General features: G+C 37.7%; 1 protein-coding gene across 7 annotated transcripts in view; it reads left to right on the forward strand.

Annotated features, from left to right (window-relative positions):
* The window catches only part of DMD (dystrophin), a 1185061-nt gene that overhangs the window by 900264 nt on the left and 259484 nt on the right, over positions 1-25313 (forward strand). For all 7 annotated transcript variants that reach the window (XM_087966867.1, XM_087966866.1, XM_087966869.1 and 4 more), the window contains exon 60: positions 540-618. In XM_087966867.1, coding sequence (XP_087822993.1) covers positions 540-618 — 79 coding nt within the window. The remainder of the gene's footprint in view (positions 1-539; positions 619-25313) is intronic.

A 25313-nucleotide genomic window follows, 5' to 3' on the forward strand; every position in this document is an offset into this window, starting at 1 on the left:
ATGTTGTAAATAATTTATGTAAATTACAAATAAGCAGCATAAACAGATACTGCTTCTTTCATTTATATATAGATAACAGTTAATCTGCATACTGTTGAAGTCTATCAAACCAGATACAGATTTTTTTCTTGTAACAATAATATTTTCAAATATTTGTTTAACTGGGACTATCAAGAAAAAAACCTATCTGGTTTGATAGACTTCAGAAGTATGCAGATTAACTGTTAACTATATAAATGAAAGAAGCATTATCTGTTTATGCTGCTTATTTGTAATTTATATAAATTATTTACAACATAAAAATAGAATGCTCCTCATCCAATGGTTGAAATCATGATGAATTTTCATACTATATCATTCATATAACTAGAATTCTTGTAAATAAAGCTTCATTCAGGATTTTAACCAAATATTTTCTTCTCTATTTGAAAGTTTTGATTGTAATGTTTGTAAATTGTAGTAGCAATAATAGTTGTACCGGTCTATGAAAGTAGTCATTATTTTTTCTGATTGTTGCACTTCATCTCCTCTCCATCCAGTTGTCCATTGATGAACGTATCAGGCAGCTGCATGAGGCCCACCGAGATTTTGGCCCCACTTCTCAGCACTTTCTTTCCAGTAAGTAATATCATTTCTGTTGTTGTTGCTGCTGTTAACTTACACAGTGATCCTTGTATTTTGAAAAGCCTACCACAGATAAAATATTGTGCTGCTTCTATTGTGTGTATTCTATTAAGTGTTGTACAATTCAGCAATTCAGATGTGTTTTAAGTTGAAGCATTCTGCAACTCTGCATTGCACACTTAAGCTCTTCCTGTCATGAGCTAATGCTGGTTGGACTCAAAGCCATCTTAAGAATACTACAAGCTAGCATAGCCACACACACACACACACACACTGGATAATTTCTCTGCTGCTGTGTTGACACAACTTTCCACAGGAGCTTAAAAATGACATTTGCCTTCCTTTTTGTGATTTCATTCACTGAATATGCATACTTTTAGTAGAGTATATGTGTACATTGGTCCATAAATACATAACCATATATATTATAAAATTTATATAGACAAAGCTAAAAAATAAAAATGCACACATGCAGACAGAATAATGAACTTTAAAATCAACATTCCTTTATGAAGCAATTTCATGCTTATTCAATGAATTCTGTTTCAGCTAACATTACAGAAACTTTTCATTCATGGTTCTGGTCGTGCAGTATATTTGCCTGATATGCAGAATATCACTGCTTTGAAATCCAGATTTTTTTTTTTCAATTACTATTTTTTCTTTATCTAAGTTTGTTTTTGTTGTGATGAAAACCACCTTAAGTGACTGGAAAATGATAAAACCAGTACATTTGTTTTTTAAAACCCCAGTGGAATATGTAACTTGGGAAAACAAAAACATTTGGCAAGGTTTTGAAGCAGTGATTCTTTGCATATCTGGAAAATGTTTATTCATTCTAATACCAGGATATAATTGCTAACAGTTGCTGCAGACTGGTAAATCAATCCAGATGGAAGATAAGTCCTAACTTTGTGGCAATAGTCGACTGAAGAGGAAAGATTTGCCTGGAAGAAACTAAATGTGGCAGACAAACTGCAGACAAATGATATTTGAGCAAGAACAAACTGAAACATACTATCAAAAAAGGGAGTGACAGACAGAAGTCACATTCATACTAAGTTGGAAGTTATTAAAATACTCATGATTTGACAACATGGCAGCAAGGCTATGTCTTTTAACTCAAAATATTATACAATTAAATGGAGAAAGAAAGTACCCTACACATGCATGCTTCTCCCTATCCAACCACACATCCACCCACCACAGCACACACACCAGGTATTGGAGATATAAGGAAAACTTTTAACTTATTAAGAACCCACAGACCAACAATGTCCAGTGACAGAAAAAAATGATGCTGGCTTCTGGTTTGGGTTTCTTCGGTGACGGACTGAAATCCGTGCGTGGTTTTGATCCATGCTTGCTGCTGGAGCGCCCCAATCCTTTGGATACGGGGCTGAAGCCACCCTGTAGAGGTGGCAAAGAGGGGAGAGACTGCCAGCTGAGTTGAGGGGAGCCGCATCTCTCCTCCTCGGCTGGTCTTTACTCCCTTTCCTGAAGGCGGTTGCAGCGGTGGTCAGAAATGGCTACCTCAAAGAGGAACCCGACCGGACAAGATTGAGCAGGAGGAAGACAAAAGGAAGAGCTTGACAGACCAGGCTATGTAAGGTACCCTGGAATTTAAATTATCAAGACTCTTACTCCTAAAAGAAGATTTTTAAAGCGGCGGAGGAGAGAGGGAAAAGGAAAAAAGATTTTTTTTCCCTCACGCTGACAGCTGCAATTGGCTTTGAATGCTAAAAAGAAGAGATTTAAGCAAGACATTTGTGTTAATCTACTTTGACACTAACAGGCTATTTTAAGCTGAAATTAAAGTGTCAAAGGGAACATAAAGACTTTCTGGATATTCTAAAGCCTTCAAAAGGAGGAAAGTAGAGGAAAAAAGAAAGGGTGGGACTTGGAAACAACAGAGAGTACCACCTGGAAATAAAAAGAATTAACAGTGGAATTTTAACAAGACTTCCAAAGGCTACATTGTAACTGAAACTTTGTTACAAGATAACAGAGCCCCCCGGAAAGGGAAAGTGGAAAAAAGAAGCAAGAAGAAACAGTTTTGGATTATTTGGTGATTTTTGGAATTTGGAGTGTTGGATTTCTAGTGTTCTGAACTAAAAGTAATCGTTTGGTTGTTTAAAAGTGCTTAAAATTGCAGTACTCCTATTAGTCCTATTAGTTCTCCTATTGCCTTGCCCCTGGGATCCCATATGGTCCCAGAGATTTACTATTTTTCTGGTCTCTATTGCTGTTTTCAATTCAGACCAAGTAATATCTTTGTTTAATAATTCTTTCATCTCTTCCCCAATTACTTTATCCTTCATTTTATCTAAATAGTTTCTTATCCTGTCCTCATTGACCTCCTTTTTATATAAGTCTTCAAAATACTTATGGGCAATTTCTTTTTTCTGTTCTATCCCCTGTTGTGTATCACCATTTCCATCTATTAATTGGTAAATCAATCTTTTTTCTTTCCCTTTTTTAAGTCTATAGGACAATCATCTACCTGGCTTATTAGCGTGCTCAAAATAAGTTTGTCTAGTTGTATTCAGATTTATAATCATTCTCTCTTGTTCAATTACATTCAATTTGTGTTTAATTATTGTCATCTGTTTTTGCAATCTTGAATTGTTTGGAGTACTATGTAATTGAATTTCTAATTCTTTAATTTTTTGTTGTAATTTATTTTACTGGGCATATTTTTCTTTTTTCCTCTTGGCATTATAAGAAATTGTTATATCTCTTACTACTGCCTTCATTGTGTCCCAAATGTTTTGTTTCATAGTTGCTCTATTGTTATTTTCCTTTAAGAAATACTTTAATTCCTCCTTAAGTTTGTTCTTTTTGTCTAATTAACTGCGTATTTAATGTCCACCTTTTCCTGGGTTTTTTTCTACCTTTCCAGATTATCTGAATTGGACTGTGGTCTGCCCATTCATTGGGTAAGATTTCAATCCCTTTTATTTCATTTGCTATTTCCCCATTCATCCATGCCATGTCAATTCGTGTCCTTATTTGGTGGGGGTTTGAATAGAATGTAAATTGTTTTTTCTCAGGGTTTAACCTTCTCCATTTATCAATCAAATTTAACTCCCTCATCATTTCCATACACATTTTTGGAAGCTCTCTTTTTTTTTTCCTGTTCCTCCCCCCAATACTGTGGTCTTTTTGGTAATCAGCAATAGCATTAAAGTCCCCTGTGATACAAATATTTCTTTTTTCCAATCCTATTTTTTCATATAAATACTTAACAAACTCTTTTTGCTTTCCATTCGGGGCAAAAATTACCACTAAAAGGATTGGAATAGCATTGATCCAGATCTGCAAAACCAGAGATCTTCCATCAGGATCCGACTATATTAACTTTGCTTTCATGTCCTCTTTCACATACACTGCGATCCCTTTCTTTTTCCCAACATCTGCTGGTGCAGTAAATAGCTTCCCTAATTTTGGGCATTCTAAATATTTTTCATCTGATTTCTTTATATGGGTTTCTTGTAGGCATACTATGTCTGCGTTTTGCTTGATTAATTTGGCTATTGTCATTTTCCTTTTTATGATAGAGTTTAAACCGTTTATGTTAATTGACAATATTTTCCTTTCTTCTTCCATTATTTAATTTTGTTTCGCTCTTTGCCTTGTGACTGCTCCAGTTTCTCTTTGTGCCTGGAGGTGTATCCTATCTTCTTCTCTCTCCTGATGTGGTTGACTATTTCCTTGGTTTCCTAAACCTCCATATCTGTTCTTAAGTTGGTCTTGATCTTCTTGGGAGTTCGTTTCTAATTCATCCTTACTGCTCTGCTCTTCTGGGCCTACCAACCTTTCATATAATTCCTGGGCCTTTTCCATAGAATCTATTTTAATTTTCCTTTCCTCCCACGAAACTAACATTCCCTCTGGGACTAACCATTTAATCTTTTAATTTAAAATTAACTCCCTCTCTTTTCTGTCAATAGCTCTGAAACTTAGTTTCTGCTATTTTTAGAGAGCTTTAAAAAGCACCCCCTTTTGTTTTGAATCCCTCTATTCCAAACTCCTTATTATTTAAATTGGGATAAATTCCTCAGCAGAAAGTTAGAGAGATGTCTCACCCAGTGCAGCCACACTGCTCCTTGATTTTTTCCTTCCTTTCTCTTTCCCAGCTGTCACAGCTTCGGTTCAGCCATAATGGCTGTCTTCTTTCCTGCCAGTTTCAAGGGGCTTTCCCCAAATCTAATGGGAGATTGCACTTCTCCTCAAGATCTATGGGGATTCCCCTCTATCTTTGTCACTCCTCCAGTGTGACTTTTGGCCCTTAGGGGCCTCCAGGCAGGCAGAAATCAGATAGGTTCCACAGATTCTGTTCCCCTGTTCTGCTTTATTATGACATCAGCTTCCTTCTCCATGTGCACTTTTCTTCTGTCATTGGCACTTCTTGTCCTTTATATACTATTTCTCCCCTTGCTTCTTATCCCTCTTCCATGTTGAAGTGGTGATCAAAAAATTCCATTACTTTGTCCAATGAGTCCAATCTATATCTTTTTTTATGCCAAGTAACTAATATTCCCTCAGGTATCAGCCATCTGAAATTTACATTGTATTTAATCAACATTGTGGTCAAAAAATGCTATTGTTTCCGTAAGTCTCTTACTCTCCTAGGGATCTGTTTCAAGACTACCTTATGTTGCAATGGTTTGTCTCTTGCCTTGTTAAGTATTTCGTCTCATTGATTTTTTTCACAAATCTCACATGTACTTCTCTTGGAAGATTATGCCGCCTTGCGTAATTCGTGTATATGCTAAAATTTTTGTCTGTTTCTGCTTCCATTTCCTGCTTATCCATCCCTAGCGCCTTTACCAACAACTCTTTCATTGTGTCTGGTAGATCTTCCCCCTTCTCCTTTTCTATGTTCTGAAATCTCAGATAGTGAGCTGCTTTTTCTATTTCCAACATTGTCATGGTGCTTTTTAGCTCTTTGTTTGCTTGTGCCAGTTTATAATTTATGTTATCCACTTTTTTCTCTACTTGTTCTGATTTCTCCTCCATTTTCTGAATCCTTTGCTCATTTTTTGTTATCATTTGCTGAAAGTTCTCAAATTTTTCATCCATATTTTGCATTTTTTTTTTGTTTTATCTCTCCCATGTCATTTCTCACTTCCCCTACATCTTTCTTTATCTCATTATGTTTTTTTGTCATGGGCTCCTGTAATGACCGAAACATCCCCAGCATTTTGTTTTGGAAAGTATTTGATTTCTCCATCTGTAACATGCTCTCTAGTGACCTTTGATTAGATGGACTTGCGGAGGCTGATGATGGTGTAGAAGATGCCTTTTTCCCTATTTTAGTTAAATTTGAGTTGCTTTTCATCTCAACAGCTAATATTAATTCCTTCTTTTTCTTCTTTCCCCTATTTGTAAGCTAGCAACAGGTACACCCACCAATCCTACTAAAAGCTAAGGGCAAACCAACCAAAAGCTGATCACCAATAGCACCCCGACTCTTTGATATCCCATATGTCAGATTTTAAAAAAAGAGACCATATTACCAATCCAATTCCCAGGAAATGGAAGCAGAAACAGACAAAATATTTATCCTTAAGAATGTCTTTTATACTGTCTTGTCTTCTATCAATTAGTATTTTAAGGCCTGCTGTGCCCCCAGTCTTTAATACTCCAATATTCCAAAATGTCATACTAAATCCAAAGTCTTCTTCCCACGTTCTCAAAATAAATATCTGCCTTTCCACTTTTTCCATCAGTCAGCCAAAATTATTTGTAATCTATGGTGGACTGACATTCGAAATGAGACACAGGGAAAATCTCTGAGAAAATGCCAGCCCTGAGTGAACTCAGGTAGCAGTATTTATTGAGAAAAAACACAAGCAAAAATACAGTATGCATATTCAGAAACAATGACCTCTACAGGAGATTACTTCACCAGCATGAGAACATACAATCTTGGAAAGTCCCAGATGTTACCTTACTAGGATGAGATCATACAGCCACGGAAAGTCTCATGGGAAAGTCTGGAAAGTCCCATGAGAAAGCACAACTGTGTACCTTGAACTTTTACCTATTTTCCTGTTCCTTCTAAACTTGCAGATCAAAACAGGATGAGACACTCATGAGCAAAGGTACTCCTACCCCCACCAAGAATGCCTACATATCCCTAGACCTATTGCTAGTTATACAAAGGCCTTACAGAAAATGATAAAATGATCAATAGATTATATTACCACATTCCCTCCTTTTTTATTTATTCAAAGATAGGGGTGTTTTAGTGGCATAGTACACAGTTCCCTCACGACCTGATCCCACATGCCGGAAGACTGAGGTACACATTTGTAATAGATTAGGAATACATTGAATAAAACAACATAATAAGATACATATAGCAATAATAATAACAACCCTTGCAATAAGGAGCGAAACCATGATCCATCAGGAAGCCAGGACCACAGACTGTCCCAGAATGATGCATTAAACCCATCGGCTCCAGATTGATGCTGAGCAATACGATCTTCCATGTCCTGAACAGTCTTTGTAATGTTTGGCTCATAATTATGTATAAAAACACAGGACCAATATGCTGGAAAAACCAAAGGATACCGCTGTTTGCAGATTAATTTAGTCCGGTTCCCCAAAGAAACCTGCTGCATACAAGTTGGTAATCTCAGGTAAGCAGTCATCTTTTCCCAGTCTTCACAGCGCCGCGTCCGAGCCATCGGCATCAAGAGAATCAGGAACCACAGATACGCCATCCTGCTCCTCCGAAACTTCCTTCACAGGTGCCTGCGAATGATCAGGCCGAACACACCGACCAGGAACCCAACGAATTTGACCAAGATGTTCAACTGCTGCATAACCACATCCCCACGTTATCAGCTCAGCAGGAACCCATGCTGGATCCGGAAGAAACCGCACCAACACCCGAGGTCTCACCGCATCTGTAGAAGGAGAAGAAAAATGCCTGCTGGCCGCTGCAGGGGGTTACCAGACAAATTTAAAAAATTTAAAGTATATAAAGCTAGATTTAATTGATCTTGAATCGCCGGAAGCCCCAGGAGCTTCCCTCCTTTTTATTTAATTTAGTCAACATGGTCTTGGCGTGGCATTATGACGTTCTACAATAGCTTGCCCAGTAGAATTGTATGGAATTCCAAATTTATGTTCCACGGACCATTGTTTGCAAAACTGATCAAAAGCGGTGCTCCGATAAGCCGCACCATTATCAGTTTTTAAAGTTTTAGGTGTACCAGCAACTGAAAAAGTCTTAATGCAATGATTGATGACATGTTTAACCATCTCACCTCTTTGAGGGTAGCCATTAAAAATCCTGAGTAAGTATCCACAGTCACATGTATATACTTCCAGGGTGCAAATGACGGATATTGAGTAACATCCATTTGCCAAATCATTGAAGGTTTCAACCCTCTGGGGTTAACTCCCATAGGGATAGTCGTGCCCTGCTTTGAACAAGTTGGACATTGTTGAATTATGGCAGCAGCTTCTGCAGTAGTAAGTTTGAATTGCTGTGCCAATGCTTTAGCATTTTGATGAAAATAACTATGACTGTCCCATGGCTGGGCAGTGAGGACTGAAGTTACAGCACTGTCAGCTTTGGCATTACCTTGTGATAAAATTCCAGGCAAATTACTATGACTACGAATGTGAGCAACAAAACACACATTCACACGCTGCTCCAAACATCCTTGTAACAGCAAAAGCAATCTTAAAATATCAGGTGATATTCCAGGAGACAAATAAGAACCTGCTACAAAGGGTAACAAATTATATACATACAATGAATCCACTATTAAATTAAAATCCTGATTGTGAAAATTTTGAAAAGCCAAAACTACAGCAGCAAGTTCTGCCTGCTGGGCAGACTTCTGCTCTGAAGTCACTTTTGTATGCCAAATTCCAGATTTATCTTTCCAAACACAAGCACCAAAAACTTTCCCTCCATCAGTAAAAATTGTAGGAGCATCTGATATAGGCTGAGTTACAAAAAGACTTGCTAAATTAATTCTGACTGATTTATACAAAGATAGCCTAGGATCGGCTGGAGGATGACAAGAAAACTTCCTGGCCAGGAATGTACCAAAACCTGCAAAAACTCACTATTGCAAATCATCTGTTCCCAGGTAGCTAAAGCAAAAGGAACATAACATGTTACTGGTTCCATACCAGCAATAGCCTTGCAGCGCTGACGAACACGATTAAAAATATCAGCAAGCTGTTCTGTGATACAATTTATGGATTTCGATGGTGTATGAGACAAATGAATCCATTCCAGAATCCTTAAAGCAGTTTTTTTCTTTTACCTGAACTATCAATGCAGTAGCCCTTCGTTCTGAGATTAAAATCACTGATAATGGACAATCTAGCAAGCATCTATCTGTCCATCTATGGCTTAAAACTTGTTCAATCAATGACAAAATCCCTTTTTGTTCTTCATTTAAGGTTATTATGTCAGATGCTTGTTTAGCACTAGCCAAAGCTTGAAACAAAGGACTTAATTGAAGGGTAGTTAAACCCAAATATGGCCTGATCCAATTTATATGACCCAAAAATTGTTGTAAACCCACTAAGGTTAAAGGATTAGGAAGAACAAATTCCAATTTCAGGGTGTAATGTGACTCAGGAATAATTTATGACCTAAATAGGCAAAAGGATATTCTTTTTGCAATTTTTCAGGACTAACTATTAGGCCTTTCTCCTTTAGTATAGCAGTTAAAAGAATGACAGCAGAATTCATGGCATCATCAGAAATATTAGCAGCTATCAAAATATCATCCATATAATGATAAACCTTCCAATCCGGAATTTACTCCAGAAAGGTTGTAAAGCCAATCCACAAACATTTGACACATTGTAGGACTATTTAACATTCCCTGCGGAAGGACAGTCCATGCGTATCGCTTAGCGGGCTGCCCCTGATTTATACTCAAAATAGTAAAAGCAAACAAATCTACATCTTCAGGGTGCAAAGGAATGGAGAAGAAAGCATCTTGCAAATCTAACACTCTTATATTCCATCCATCAGGTATTAAATTAGGATTAGGCGTTCCACACTGAAGTGGACCCATTGGCTTTAATATAAATTTATGCTTCTCAAGTCATGTAAAAATCTGTATTTTCCAGATTTCTTTTTGATAACAAAAACTGGAGAATTATAAGGACTAGTGGTAGGCACTATATGTCCTTTTTCTAATTGTTGTTGAACCAATTCATGTAAATGAAGTAATTTCTCACTAGTCAAAGGCCATTGGTCTATCCACACTGGCTCCTGTTGGAGTAGTTGTAATTTTAATAACTCCACAGGTGGGTGTTCAGTCATCATGAATGACAACCCTTGTATCAAACTGTTGCATCAAATCTCTGCCCCACAAGTTAACGTGAAGGCGCAGAACAATCGGTTGGACAAATGCAACAGCCCCTCCCTGCTGTGTTTAACTCTAAGAATCTTCCTACTAACCCGTGCGTCTTGAAGTCCTCCAACTCCTTGAACAGACGGTGTAGGATCTGTCGGCCACTCCCTAGGCCACTCACTTTCGCTGATCACAGAGACATCTGCTCCAGTGTCCAGCACTCCAGTAAACTTTCTGCCTTCAACCAAAAGAGTTAATTTTGGTTTGTCATTTTGCCTAATACCTTGCATAATAGAAAACACACTAGACTCCTTAAACCTATCCGTAGATCCAAATCCACCCTGACGAATTCCATCTGACTCTCCCAAAGACATATTTGGCAAAACTATAAGCTGTGCAAAACAATCCCCTTTTTCAAAGATTGAGGAACAGGTGAATGAACCTGAATTTTGATCTGACCCTCATAATCTGAATCAATAACCCCAGGAACCACAAACAATTGACGCCTATGAGCCGATGATCTAGGAAGAAGAAGACCCACAGAAGCCGGAGGCAACGGTCCATAGAAATCCGTTGACCCTAAACAAACCACATGCGGATATCCCAATTCCAAATCCTCAGCTAATGGAAGATCAATTCCTGCTGAACCTTTAGTAGCTGGCGACCACATCTTATCCCTACCTCTCTCTGGTGGCTCCAACTCTTCGGACATTACTTCACTCTTTAGAGTAGGGAGAATGCCCTGATCCCTGCTTCCTAGTTTTTTCCCTCAGAATGAAGTCTGCACTGATTTGCCCAATGGTAGCCTTTCTTACATTTTGGGCACACTGATTTAGGACGAATACCCTGTCCCATTGATCTCTTATTTTGCTGACTTTGACCCCCTCAGGAGCCCGACATTGCGCTTTAAAATGTCCAGGTTTCCCACAATTGAAACAATTCCCCTTTTGAGCATGTCCTGCTTGTAAAGCCAGAGCTAAAGTTTCCATGTTAAAAGACTGACTCCCAACCTTCCTACATGCATTAATCAAATCCATGATTTCTTGCTCTCCACTTGCTACAAGTGGATTTAAGATCTTTCTGCAATATGTGTTAGCTTGTTCTACTGCTAACTTCAAAAGCAACTCTTTCTGGGCGAATTGATTATCAATTTGTCTTTCAATAGCCAATTTCAATCTGCTAATGAAATTTTCATAGGGTTCATTGTTCCCTTGTTTGATGTTAGTAAAGGTCTTCTCACCACCTTCACCGTCAGGGAGAGCCCCTATGGCTTGAAAAATTAATTGTGGGAGAAGAACGAACCCCTCATCAGGCATACCATCTCTCTGTTGTTCCACTGTTTTAAAATTACCAGCTCCGTAAAGCTGATCTGGGGTAACATTTGCTGTTCCCCTCTGGACTGCCAGCTGTCTCCATTTCTGATGAATATTGAGCTGGAGTTAAAATATTGAGCTGGAGTTAAAATCATATTCAACAGAGCTTTCCAGTCAGCCGGAATCATTTTATTTCCATAACCAACTGCTTCTAACAATGCCTGAGTATATGGCGATCTAACACCATATTCTTTTGCTGCTTGCTAACTTCCCTCAAAACCCTAAGAGGTAAAGGCTTCCACTCCCGCTGCGGATTCAACGCAGCGTCCATGACAATTTCTACTGGATTAAGTTGAACTTCTACTCCAAACTCCACCAAATCATCTCCTGATAATTCCCCTCTATTCTTTGCTTCTTGAATAGCTGCAGTAACTGCATCCACCTGAACCCTTAAAGGTAAACTCTTATCCTCTGACAAAGTATTTCTAGCGCCGGACAGTCCCCAGATTTATCTGGAGGTGCCGTCGGTGGCAACAAACGTACCGCATGGTAAAGCGGCAAACCTTCTTCAGGGGGTGCTAGGAGCGGTTGTTCATAAGTAGCTAACGCATCCATAATCACCCTCCAGGTTAACAAAATTGAAGAAGGGCACGAGGTTCCTCGTGCAAAAATTTCCCTATCTTTTTCCAGGACTCTACTTTAATACTACCTCCCTCCGGATATGACTTAATATTTTTCCAAACATACTGTAGTAAGTCCTCAATTTCTTTCTTCCCTACAGCACAACCCCTACTGCCAATTCCAAATCCAAAACTATTCTCAATGATCCCTCTCAATTCCCTGATGTGCTCTTTCTGAGCCTTCGAGAGATCTCCCCCATACTCACGAAAAGAATCTATCTTCGTCCAGCGAAGAAGATGAGGGCCCAGTCGACGTCCGCGACGATGAGTATAGGATGCGGGAAGCGTATAGCCTTCAAGCTATCACGTCGGGGTCACCATTTATGGTGGACTGACATTTGAAATGAGACACAGGGAAAATCTCTGAGAAAATGCCAGCCCTGAGTGAACTCAGGTAGCAGTATTTATTGAGAAAAAACACAAGCAAAAATACAGTATGCATATTCAGAAACAATGACCTCTACAGGAGATTACTTCACCAGCATGAGAACATACAATCTTGGAAAGTCCCAGATGTTACCTTACTAGGATGAGATCATACAGCCACGGAAAGTCTCATGGGAAAGTCTGGAAAGTCCCATGAGAAAGCACAACTGTGTACCTTGAACTTTTACCTATTTTCCTGTTCCTTCTAAACTTGCAGATCAAAACAGGATGAGACACTCATGAGCAAAGGTACTCCTACCCCCACCAAGAATGCCTATATCCCTAGACCTATTGCTAGTTATACAAAGGCCTTACAGAAAATGATAAAATGATCAATAGATTATATTACCACAGTAACCCACAAAGATTCAGAAGGAGTTCTTCTCTGTAACTGCCACCCATCTTGCTTTTCCCATGATGATTTCCAAAACAAATTTAGTCTTTAATCTATTTCTAAACATTAGGTGCAGCAGTCTTCAAAACAAAGTATTTTCAGTCTCTTATCTAGCTTCGTCACTTCCAAAATATTTATTTTATATATTATCTTTGGCCAGTGGGTGGCATCCTTACTTTCTTTTTCCCTTTCCACTATGAGTTTTTAAAAGTCAAGGAAGAGGGGGAGAAAACATTCACTTATTATAGCCAAAAACAGGGAAAATAACTCAATAAAGTGCATATTATCCATATCCATATCTTAGATTGTACTTGTCTTGCAGTCCAGTCTTTCTCTTCTCATTTTAAAAATAATTATTCATTTGTTTCTCTTTCTATTCCAGTGGATGTGTAATCCGCTAAAAACTTTCACTTGCAGCTTTCCATTAGAGGGGGAAAACAATTCCTTCCCTCCTTCTCTTTGGAGTCTCCCTTTCTTCTCAAAAGTACTTTTGGTGAACTTAGCTTAATTCTGGGTAGAAATTAGGCAATCTTTACCTAGATCCAGTACACTGTTTCCCTTTCCACTTCTCTCTGTGCTTTCTTTATTCTGGCTGTCACAGCTCTGGTTCAGCCATTAATGGCCATCTTCTTCTCTGCCTGTCAGGAAGATTTCCCTGGATCCAGCAAAGTGGATCGCCCTCCACTTGGAGCTATGGGAGTCCTTCCATAGGTCTTGTCACCCCTATGAGGTGACTTTTGGCTCCAAAGAGCCTCCAGGCAGGCAGAAATCAGGGGAGCTCTGCTTGCCGCAACTGTACTGCTGTGATATCACCATTGCCATTCTTTTTTTTAAAATATACTTTATTGATTTTACAATTAAAATAGACCAACAACACATACATAAATGCAAGAGAGAAAAAAGAAATCAAGAAAAAAAAGAATAGAAAGAAAAAGATAGAAAACAATTAAAAACATTTTCATCTTCAACAGTTTGTGAGACCTCCTTTTTATCCTTATTTTATGCCATATACACAATTAATCCTTACATATACCTGTATATCACTACTATGATTCTATCATATCTTATTTTGCCTTTTAGTGTGAAACCTATCTTTGGTCTATCCATTTGTACAGCAGTTCCAGCTGTCGTAATTGGAGTGTCTTTATCTTTTAATGCCAAGGTTAATTTGTCCATTTCTGCACAACTTGAAATTTTCTGATGGAACATGAGGCTGTTTCCAACATTGAGCAAAAGTCAATCTGGTCTCTGTCAAAATATGTATTATTATATATTTCACTTTTTTTGGTAGTTCTTTATCAAAGATCCCTAATAGAAAGGACTCTGGTTTAAATTCGATTTGTTCTCTTGTCATTTCCTCCAGCCAATTTCTAATTTTTTGCCAATATTTTTGAGCTTCTGTACAAGACCACCACATATGGAAGAAAGTTCCATCTTTTTTTTTTTTTTGCATTTCCAGCAGTTCAGACTCATATTGAGGTGCATCTTCGCTAATCTCGAAGGAGGAAGGTGCCACCTGTAAAACATTTTATAGGCATTTTCTTTGTATGCTACCGATTTTGTGATTTTATTATTTCTACCCCAGACCTTTTCCCATTCTGTTAAAGTGATACTACATCCTATGTTCCTACTCCAGGCTATCATGTTCCCTTTAACAATTTCTTCCTCTAATTCTACCTCTAATAAATAATTTTAAAAAATTGTTATATTTTTTTTTTTGCCTGATCCTAATAAAATTTTATCTAATTGCTGGAGTTTATTATTAATTCCAAATTCTTTCTGGTCCTGTTTGTATCTACTTTGAATTTGAAGATATGCCCACCAATCAATTTTTAATCCCTGATCTTGAAGGTCTTGCCGCGATTTCAGATTTCCTTGCGTATCCAATAGGTCCTTATGTTTAATCATTTTAGTAATATCCAGATTATTTGGGTGGGTCATTGCCTCCATTGTTGAGATCCAGGTTGGTATCTTTAAGTAGTGTTTTTTCCGTATTTTCTTCCAATTAGTCAATAATGAATCTCTAATTAGGCATCTGTGAAAATATTTCTGGCTAGTTTTCCCAACCCATAAAAAGCATGCCACCCCCTCTGTAAGTCATGGCCTTCTAAGAGTAATATTCTCTTATTGGTTAAATTCACCCATTCCTTCAACCATACTAAAGAGGCCGCACTATAATACAACTCCCAATTGGAAGTGCCAGCCCTCCCCTGCTCTTCATATCCTGCATTGCCTTTAAGTTTATTCTAGATTTTTTCCCTTGCCAAATGAATTTTGCAGTTATTTTATTAGTTTTTCAAAAAACTTTTTGTGTACTTTCATTGGAATCGTCTGAAATATATAGAGGAATTTTGGAAGAATATTCATTTTAATAGCAGCAATCCTGTCTCATAATAAAAGTTGCAGTTTGCCCCATGTTTCTAAATCCTTCTTTATCTGTTGCATTAATTTACCATAATTGTTTTCCTTTAGTGTCTTACAATGTGCTGTCAACCATATTCCTAAATATTTAACTTTCTTTATCACTTATAACTTCTTCTAATTTCTAATTTCTGTTTTTCTGTTAAATTTTTAGTCATTAATTTCGTTTTCTTCCTATTAATTTTTAGTCCTGCTACTGCTCCAAATTGTTGTAATTCATTCATCAATTTTTGTCCTCTTTCTACTGGCTCTTCAATGAAAAAAATCATATCATCCACAAACGCTTGCAACTTATATTCTTCTTTCTTAACCTTTAATCCTTTTATGTCTGGGTTCTGTCTAATTCGTGTGAATAATGCTTCTAGTGATAATATGAAGAGCAAGGGTGAGATTGGGCAGCCCTATCTGACTCCTTTTTCTATTTTTATTGGGCGGATATATTCCCCGTTTATTATAATGTTCACCTGTTGTGTATTATAAATGGTTGTTATAATATTTTAAAATTTGGTGCCTAAATTCATATTACAAATTTTTTGGATTAAAAATTGCCAATTTAAATTATCGAAGGCCTTCTCTGTGTCTAAAAACATAAGTGCTATTTGTTTTTCGGGGTGGGCTTCGTAAAATTCTAAAACATCTAATACTAATGTTAAATTATTCCTAATTTGTCTGGTTGGGAGAAATCCATTTTGGTCTTCATGTATATGCTCATTTAACATTCTCTTTAGTCTATTTGCTATAATAGAAGTAAATATTTTGTAGTCAGTATTTAGCAAAGAAATCAGCCTATAATTTTGTATATATCGAGGGTCCGAATCCTCCTTCGGGATCAGCAAAATCAATGCCAGCATTGCCATTCTTATTACACAGACTCATAAAGGGATAACAGCCAAAAATCTGCTGATTCATTCCCATCAGATGGCTTAAACCTTGGCATTTTCAATCTCCATCCTCAATACTCTTGACATTGTGTAGAACTGGCTATCTTAAATCTAGAACCACGTCTATCCATACTTGTAGAATTCCATAAGTAGAAGGAATAATATTACCTCATAATTATGTATCTATATATGCTTATTCCAGAAAGAGTATATAATACCTGATTACAAAACAGTTCTACCTGACAAGCTCTTATAAGATATTTCTTTTAACCATCAAATAGGCCACTAACTTGTAGATGTGAAGCCATTCATTCATTCATTCATTTTATTTTGGTCATTGACCAGCAAAAAAGAAGAACACAATTGATTAGAATTTAAAAAGCTATAAACTAATATAGAAATATATAAAATTATAAGTTTAAGGAATGTAAGAAAATATAAAATGTGATACAATTTATATGACAACTGAATTATTTGAAATAACAGAATTATAAAATTACTCATCTGAAATATATAGAACCATTGTAATTTATTTATTTATTTAATTAATTTATATTGCCACCTATTTGCCCATGGTGACTCAAGACGGTTTACACAATGTAAAACCATATTTAAAACAAAAAAATAAAAATAAAAAACAATAAAAACTAACAAAAAGAATTAAATAAATTAGTAAAGTACAATAGAACAAAATTTGGGGGGGGAAGACAATCCCCACCCCCCTGCCCCAACAACAGCAGATCACACTAGCCATTTGATGGGCTCCATCCTTCTCTGGGTTCCCCAGGCCCACTGGCAAAACCAGCTCTTCAGTGCCTTTCGAAAGAGTATTAGAGTGGGGGGCATTCTAATCTCTGGGGGAATGATATTCCAGAGAGAGGGAGCCACCACAGGGAAGGCCCTTCTTCTGGGTCCCATCAGGTGTATTTCCCTCAGGGATGGGACCCGCAATATTCCCTTCCTCCTCGCTCTAATGGGTAATACTATCAATTATGGAAAAATTTTCATTAATATTATATCTAGAGAAACTATAGTAATTTAATGTAGTAATACACAAGGAATGATTATGGATTCAAAACTAAAAGTTAGAGTCCAGTTATGATAACTATATTGTTATGTTGAAATAACTCTGATAGCTAATGAAATTAAGACAAAAACAAGATTCTACTGACAGTAAGGACATAAAGCATTTCTAAAAAGTAGAAACTAAATGTTTATAAACACAAAATATTTGGGGGATATTTCAGTAGAAATTTATAAAGAATTGTACAAACTATGGAATAATACTTGGCTGCAATCAGGAATAAGATATGGAATTGGAAGACAGAGTTGCTTGGAGAGTTATAACTTTCCAAAATAAAGCTGAATTCTTGGAGTGAGAGGCAGAAATTAATTAATTTAAGAACTTTCTAAAAACTCTAATAGAAATTATTTCAAATTTTCTGAGAAAATCCCTCATTCTGATTAAGAACTATATTATTAAACCTGTTCCACTAGCAGGAAAATTTGGTTTTGAACAGTGATTACCTGAGTCTGCAGTTGGTTAAATAGAAATATATAAAGGAAATACCAGAGCTCTTTACACTATATGCTGCCATTTAGTGTTGGAAGTTAAAACCCACTCCTCTCCTAGAAGAATGAAATATTCTAGGAAATATTAAAAAGGCAGGATATTATATTTCCCTGGATGAGAAAAGGAGAAACATGTCTTTAAAGACAAAGCAACTTCCTGCAGTTCCCTGGCCCCCTAGCCCTCTACCCATCTTACCACATGGCACCTGGGAAGATTACATCACCCAGCAAGATTCAACCAAGCTACCCCTGCATGGCCCCATGGGAGTATGACAACCAATCAGGATACTTTTCCTGTGACCCAGGAAGTTCAAAGCCCAGAGAGGGCATAAAACTCAGGGACTCTCAACATCTCTTCCCTTTTCTTCATCCAAGAGCTCCAAGGCATGTGATCCCATCCACCATTAAACCATCTTTCCAAACTGCCTCCATGTTTCCAGTGTATTTTCCCCACTTGGAACTGAACCCAGAAGGAAATTCTTCCAACAAGGGGATGCCCCCTCCCCCATGGGATTAGCAGGGAGATGACTGTTTGGTCCTTAGTGCCACAGAGAAAACAAAACAAAACACAAAACACAAAAAAGGAAGCTAGGAGTAGCTTTGTGTGGAGATAGGTGAAGGGGATCACCTCTGTCTAATTCTGAATGGTGTGCCTCTGTGTGTGTGCTTGTGTATGCAGCTAATTTTACAATACAGATAATACAAACATGCTGGACAAATTTCCCTCCCACCAGACAGAAGTCCAAGGTGATCAGAACTTGATGTGCTAGATGGACAGATAGAATCATTCAAACACACAGCAAATGCAAGAATGAAACTTTTCCTGTAAATTAACTTAAAACATTCACTCAAAACCTTGGGCTTTTCTTAAAAGCACAAAGAAAATTGAACTCAGTGTTCTTCACTCTGTCTAGCTGGTCAGAGCAGACTGGATGAAGGCATTTTCTTTCAGTGCTTTTAATAATTTTGTAGCAATTTTTTTTCTTTTGGTTCAGAACTGCACAGTGTGTTTACACACACACTGATCATTCCCACAATAAATCTCAAGTTAAACAAACAAACAAATAAAAAACCCATGTGATCCTGTTTATATATTGCCTTTTCTTTTAAGTACCTTTATTTGGCCAAATTTGTCTTCCTGTGTCAGCAAAGCCTATTTCTTATGTACTTCTCTTGCTCCCAAGCCTATAGCAAATCTCCTAGGGGAGTCCTAATTGCTACCTTTGAACTGCCGCTTCCCATGTTCCTACTCAGATGTGGGGCTCACTTTGGCTCAGTCAGGCACAAAAAGGAAAAAAAAAACATCAGCCCATGAATTTCGGACAAAAAAGTGTCCAGGCAGACACTGGAGGGAGTACTGGTCCTTCCTTTCCTAGGAACAGTAGCCCACAGTTTTCAGACCCCCTTTGGGTCCAGGAGGACCTGCCACCTTTTTTAATCTGGTGAGTACTGGCCCTCCTTTTTAGCCCACAATTTTCAGGCCCCTTTTGGATCTGAAAAGACCTGCTGCCCCTATGCGGTGAGTACTGGCACTTCCTGTCATGCCTCTGTCAGAGTCTGAATCCAAGGACGAAGCCAGACAGCTGACAGGGAATGGGAGTGTGGCTCTGTTGGCTGTGGAGGAGGCTGGGGAAGGGCAAAGTCTGGCTGGGCAGAGCAGGGGAGAGATAGAACAAGGGAGAGGGAGTTCAGAGGAAGAACCAGGCCCACCTCCTCTACGTCCTAGGGTATGCAGGGAGGAACAGAGAAGAGAGCAACATGGGTTGCATGGCTTACGGGGGAGGAAAGGGCCCTGATTCCCTTAATTAGCCACAGCTGGGAAGACAGTTGATAAGAAAGGCAGGCCATGTGCGGCAGGTTGCTGGGAGCAAACGCGACTTCAACCTGTGTTGTCGTGGCTTATCTGTGTTCCTAGCATCTTCCTAACCATTTAAGTTTTGACGTGCCTTCAAGTCTGAAATTCTTGCTCCTGCCCTGCCAAACTAATTACTTCAGTTTGGCTTGTTTGGACTTTAAGTTACAGTTTGTATTGCTCATGTTTTAGATTTAATTTTCTGCAGTCAAAGGCTGTTCCTGGGAGAATTTTTCTCCAGCCAGAATGTAACTTAGACACTGGGGGCAAAGTTGGAGATAATAAAGGGACTGTTATTGCTTATCTGATTGTGTTGCCTTTGTGCCATGCCCCGGATCATCACACTTTCTGAACTAGGCTTTGCTTTTGGGCTTTCACAACAAAAACAACAACAATAAAATTTTCCTTTCCCACCCTTCAATTACAGCCTGCACAGCTTTTCTTCTTATATGCAGAAGGTCCCAAATTCTGATGCCCCACCCTTGCTTTCCCTGTTCTATTGATCATGGCTCGGAGGAGCTAGCAACAGGCAAGGGTGTTAAAGGCTAAACAGAGAAATGAGATCCAGCTGCTGTCCAAGGGTGAAGCCATTCACACACAGACAGGAAGAGTATCCTGATTGGTTGTCAGACTCCCATGGGGTCATGCTGGAGTAGCTTGGTTGAATCTTGCTGGGTGATGTAATCTTCCCAGGTGCCATGTGATAAGATGGGTAGAGGGCTAATCCTGTCATGCCCTGATCCCATCACCCTGGTGCTGAAGGGTGGGGCCAGGGAACTGCAGGAAGTTGCTTTGTCTTTAAAGACATGTTTCTCTTTTTCTCATCCAGGGAAATAAAATATCCTGCTTTTTTAATATTTCCTAGAATATTTCATTCTTCTAGGAGAGGAGTGGGTTTTAACTTCCAACATTAGCCATTTTGCTTCCTCCTTCCTTCTAAAATTAAAGTTGTCTTTAAAGAAAACAAAATGGTTTTATTGTTGTGTTAAAGAAGCAACCAGAAAGGAAGGCCATAACAAAAACAACAAACACCTGATATTAAGGTAATGGGAGAAGGCTGGAACAACATCCTTAGATTCAGACTCTGAGCCATGAGAGCTACTGAGGATTTTCTATATTCTTATGTGTAGGAAGTGATAATAATTAAAAGGCATAAAGGAAAATTATAAACACCATTCTCTCATAAATACGAATTTGGAGCCTCTAAGATAATGATAGTAGTTTACCATAGAGATAAAAGGAAAAATGCTATAAAAACAGAATTTAAGCACTGTGTAGGATTATTAATCAAATTTCTGGCTGAGAGTAGTTTGTAGCATGCTGTGTCTGTTAAGTGATAAAAAAAATGAAAAATAGTAATGACCCAATGGTGTTCACAATAAGATAGGACACAGACTTACTTCAAGGCCTGGCACACTCCAGGATTCCAAGGAAGGGATTAATGTTTAATATATAATTTGCACCAAAAAATCCTGGCCTTTTTCTTGACAGAATAATTCAGGAAATATCTATTTATCACCAGAAATTCTGGAGTTCTACTACCAGTCATAGATTAAAGTCTGATGCTGCTGTGTTTTGTCTTGCCCCAGTGTAAGGTCTGGGGAAAGCATATAGTAATTTGGTATGATCCATCTAAATCAGGGGTATAAAACTTGTGTTATCATGGCAGTGTCACGTGATGTATTGGGACTTTTTTCCCCTTTGCTAAACCGGGTGTGGGCGTGGACAGTGTGTGATACATCCGGGCCATGGGTTTGACAGCCCTACTGTAAATGAAAGTTAGAAAATAGTGTAATGATCTTTTCTAAACCAGTGTAGGAAGAATGGACAATCTGCCTCATTTCATTTGCCTGGAATTGTGTTAGGAGTTATGTCCATGAATCCCTGCTTTGCAACTTTTCTTTTCCATTGGATATGCTACTGATGAAAGCAGATTTATAAGTGAAGTGTTAGATCTTGATAAAAAAAAAAACACTACTCAAGTGATATTTCTTAGAACCTATAAATTGGACATAGTTACCTTTATTGAAAATAAACATTGATTAACATGTTGCTGAATTTTCGGAGATAGAACACATTGTCCCTTTGTAAAAGTAAAATACTATTGCATGAAATAATAATTATGAATAGTACCCTATACTATTCAATGCTCTAAGTGTAAAAATATACCAGGTTAACATTTTAATAAAATCAAAGGGTACTTTGACTTACTTTAACTTATAGTCGAAGTTATCCTTTTTTCTATTCAGAATTACCATATTTTCGGATTATAAGACACACTTGCACCAAAAACAAGGGGGTGGAAATGTCTGTGCATAGAGTGAATGTTGTTGAAGTTCAGCCTACCCGCTGCCCCCCACCTTTGGCCTCTTCCTCCCAGCAATTTGCCTCCTTGCAGCAAACAGTCAACAGCCTGGTCAGCTTCAGCACAGCCTGATTTAGCACGAGCAGCTGATTGGTGTTGGATCGGCCTCCCAGAATATCAAAGATCAGCTGAAGCCAAAAATGGGATGCGCAGAGGCTGAAAATGGGGCGTGCAGAGGCGGCAATAGGTGGCAGCAGTGATGGTGCTGATGGGCGGCTGTGATCCCTGCATCCTGGAACAGCTGATCATCGGTATTCTAGGAGGCCAATCCAACCACCAACCAGCTGCTCTTGCTAAATCAGGTTGTGCTGAAGCTGACCAGGCTGTTTGCTGTTAGCTGCAATGAGGCAAATTGCTGGGAGGCAGAGGCAGGTTTATTTTCCTTGTTTTCCTCCCCAAAAGCTAGGTGCAACTTATAGTCCGGAGCATCTTATAGTCCGAAAAATACTATATATTGGAAAGGCAAACAGGAAAATATATTTGTATTAAGCATATGCAGTACATAAGAGGGAAGTCTGTGGTCATAGTTAAAATATTTTCAAAGTAGGTTTCTGGAGAACCTTCTTTGTCTAATCATTAAAAATGCTTACCTAGAAATTAAATTTATAGGTTTATTACCTGGGGTGGGATTCAAATTTTTTAACAACCAGTTCTGTGGGCATGGCTTAATTTGTGGGTGTGGCTTACTGATCATGTGATCGGTTGGGCATGACCTCTCCTGAGCTACTTGACCTGTTTTTGGAGTTTTGATAGCCATACACACACACTCACTCACTCCTTTCTAACCCTGCTATTCTATGATTCTGTAAGGATCTCCTGCTGGAGCAGGGGGTTGGACTAGAAGATGATCTCCAAGATCCCTTCTAGGCCAGCCGTGCTGTTTCAAAGAGTCTTCTGAAGCCAAGGGTTGTGTCCTTCCTTCCTCTCCTTTTTCTCTCTCTCCCTCCCTCCTTTCCCCCATGTATCTATCTATCTATCCATCCATCCATCCATATATCTTATTCATTTTTTCCTTCCTTCCTTCTTTCCTTCCTTTCTTCCTTTCTCTTTCTTTCTCTTTCTTTCTTTCTCTTTCTTTCTTTCTTTCTTTCTTTCTTTCTTTCTTTCTTTCTTTCTTTCTTTCTTTCTTTCTTTCTTTCTTTCTTTCTTTCTTTCTTTCTTTCTTTCTTTCTGTCCCTTCCTTCCATCCCCACCTCTTTTTGTCTATCCCTTTTCTTCTTTTCTTCCTTTTTCTTTCTCGCTCCCTTTTTCTTTCTTTCCCCCTCTCTTTCTTTTCCCCTCTCTCTTCCCCCCTTCTCTCTATTTCTCCCTCCCTCTCTCTTTCTCTCTCCCCCTCTCTCTCTTCCTCTCTCTTCCTCTTTCTCTCTCTTTCTATCCCTTCCCTTCCTCCTTCCCTCTCTCCTTCTAAAGCTAGGAGACCCACCTGAAACAAACACACACGCACACTTCCAACGATGTACTTTTTTTTTTAAACAAATTTTATTAATTTTAAAGACAAACAAACCATCATTAACCATTGAGTACATAAAACCTCTTTCCATTATAAATTTTACAAGTCGAATAAAACATTATTTTATACAACATAATTCTATTTTACACCATTTCCATATGAACATATAAATATCTCTTAGCAAATTTCTCATTATTTCTCTTTATTCTTATTCAATTTCATTATTATTATTATTATTTTTTCCTATATTTATCCAATTTATAGTTATCATCTTCATTTCTCTCTGACTTGGTTACCGTTATTCTCATCCAACATTCCTCCAAGGTTTTATTAATTCTCACACAGACATAAACACACAAAACACAAAAACATAAAACTTCTTTTAAGAAAGTAACTTGGCCCCAGATTACCTCTCTCTATATGGACTTCAATTAAATTCATGCTCATCTTATATACCATTACCTATCTTATTTACCATTCTATATCTTCTATATAGCTTCTCCCCGCTTTTCACTCTTCTTAACTCTATTTTATTTAATTCATTTTAATTTAAATCATTGTGCTTGTATCTTTTGTCCATTCCCAAATTATCCATTTATCTCATTCCCTATAGTAAAAAAAAAGAATTTCTCCTGGAATCACTAATCAGAGTATGATGCCTTTCTATCGTCCCCCTAAATTAACATTTAAAATAATGCCTAGTACCCAATCTGATTCTGCTTAGTACATTCTACCTACTAACTTTTAAAAAGAAGAAAAAATAATAAATCCAAAATGATTAAATACATAATTAAATAATAAATCTAAATATTGAATCTTGTAACATTCCAATTATCTATTTCAAAAACAAATGCTACAGTAATAAGTTTATAATAACATCAACACAATAGTCAATTAAACTCTTTAATTAAACTCAATATTCTAAACATTCCCTTTAATATTTTATTAAATTTGAAAGTCTATCATTACTAAACATTTCAATATTTTAATCTTTTATTAATTCTTATAACATTCTCGTTTTCTATTTTTAATACAAATACTACAATACCATCTTATGTACCTTGCAGAATCTTCTTTTTAAAAGAAATTATACATTACCCTTTGTCCCTAAAAAAAATTCCTTTTTTCCCATCTTGTTTCAAACCTTTGTGGCTTTTTCCCCCCTTTTCCCTTCCTTTCTTATCCCACCTGACCTTTTTACCCCCCTCTCTCCTAACTTCTGCCTTGTTAGCTTCCCCTCTCTGTTGTATTCCTTTTTTCTTTTGCTTTCCAACATTGTGGTGATTTTGCATCTTATTTTTCTCTTTCTTGGGTGTTTTTTTAAGTCTTAAGTCCTTCATTTTCCTTCCTCTCTTTCTCCTTTCTTTCTTAATTAAATTTTTGGATTCATTAAAGATGGCATCTTCTTCTTCTTCTTCTTCCGCTTTCTCCATCTGTTGTTGTGTTTGCTGATAAATAGCAAGCGCCATTTCTAAAAAATGAAAGGCTTCTTTCACAGCGTCCTTGCCTTCTTTCTTTATTTTTCCATATTCCTTTCTAAGTTCATCAACAGGTAAAGCCATTGTGAATCTTTTCTTTTTTTCCTTCTTCTTAAAACAACCAATATGTTTCAAAAGTTAGAACAGTCCCAAAGTCCCAGAGTCATCAATCAGTCCAAGCAAAGCACAAAGTTCTCACTTTCTCTTCCTGGGGTAATATCAATAAAAAGAAAAGAAAAACCCAATCTGTATTTTAAAGCCTTGTTGCAATTGATTTCTAGTCTCAAAATCTTCAAGGCATCTCCTCCAACAAGATCTCAATTTTTTTTTGTCCTCTCCCTTCCCACTTATCACAAGAAGCCAAATTTTTACCTTCTATAAAAAGACAGGTTTCTCAATATCCATTTGTTGATTCCATAGGGAAGGAGAGTAAACTTTCCTTTCAGCACCTTGAATTTGCCGCTTGAAATTCTCCTCTGGAAACAAAATATCATTCAAAAAGTCATA

Source organism: Notechis scutatus, chromosome 5 (genome assembly GCF_049901735.1).
Source record: "Notechis scutatus isolate UNSWTSFEM ecotype Mainland chromosome 5, rNotScu1.2, whole genome shotgun sequence".
In the NCBI taxonomy this organism is placed as follows: domain Eukaryota; kingdom Metazoa; phylum Chordata; class Lepidosauria; order Squamata; family Elapidae; genus Notechis; species Notechis scutatus.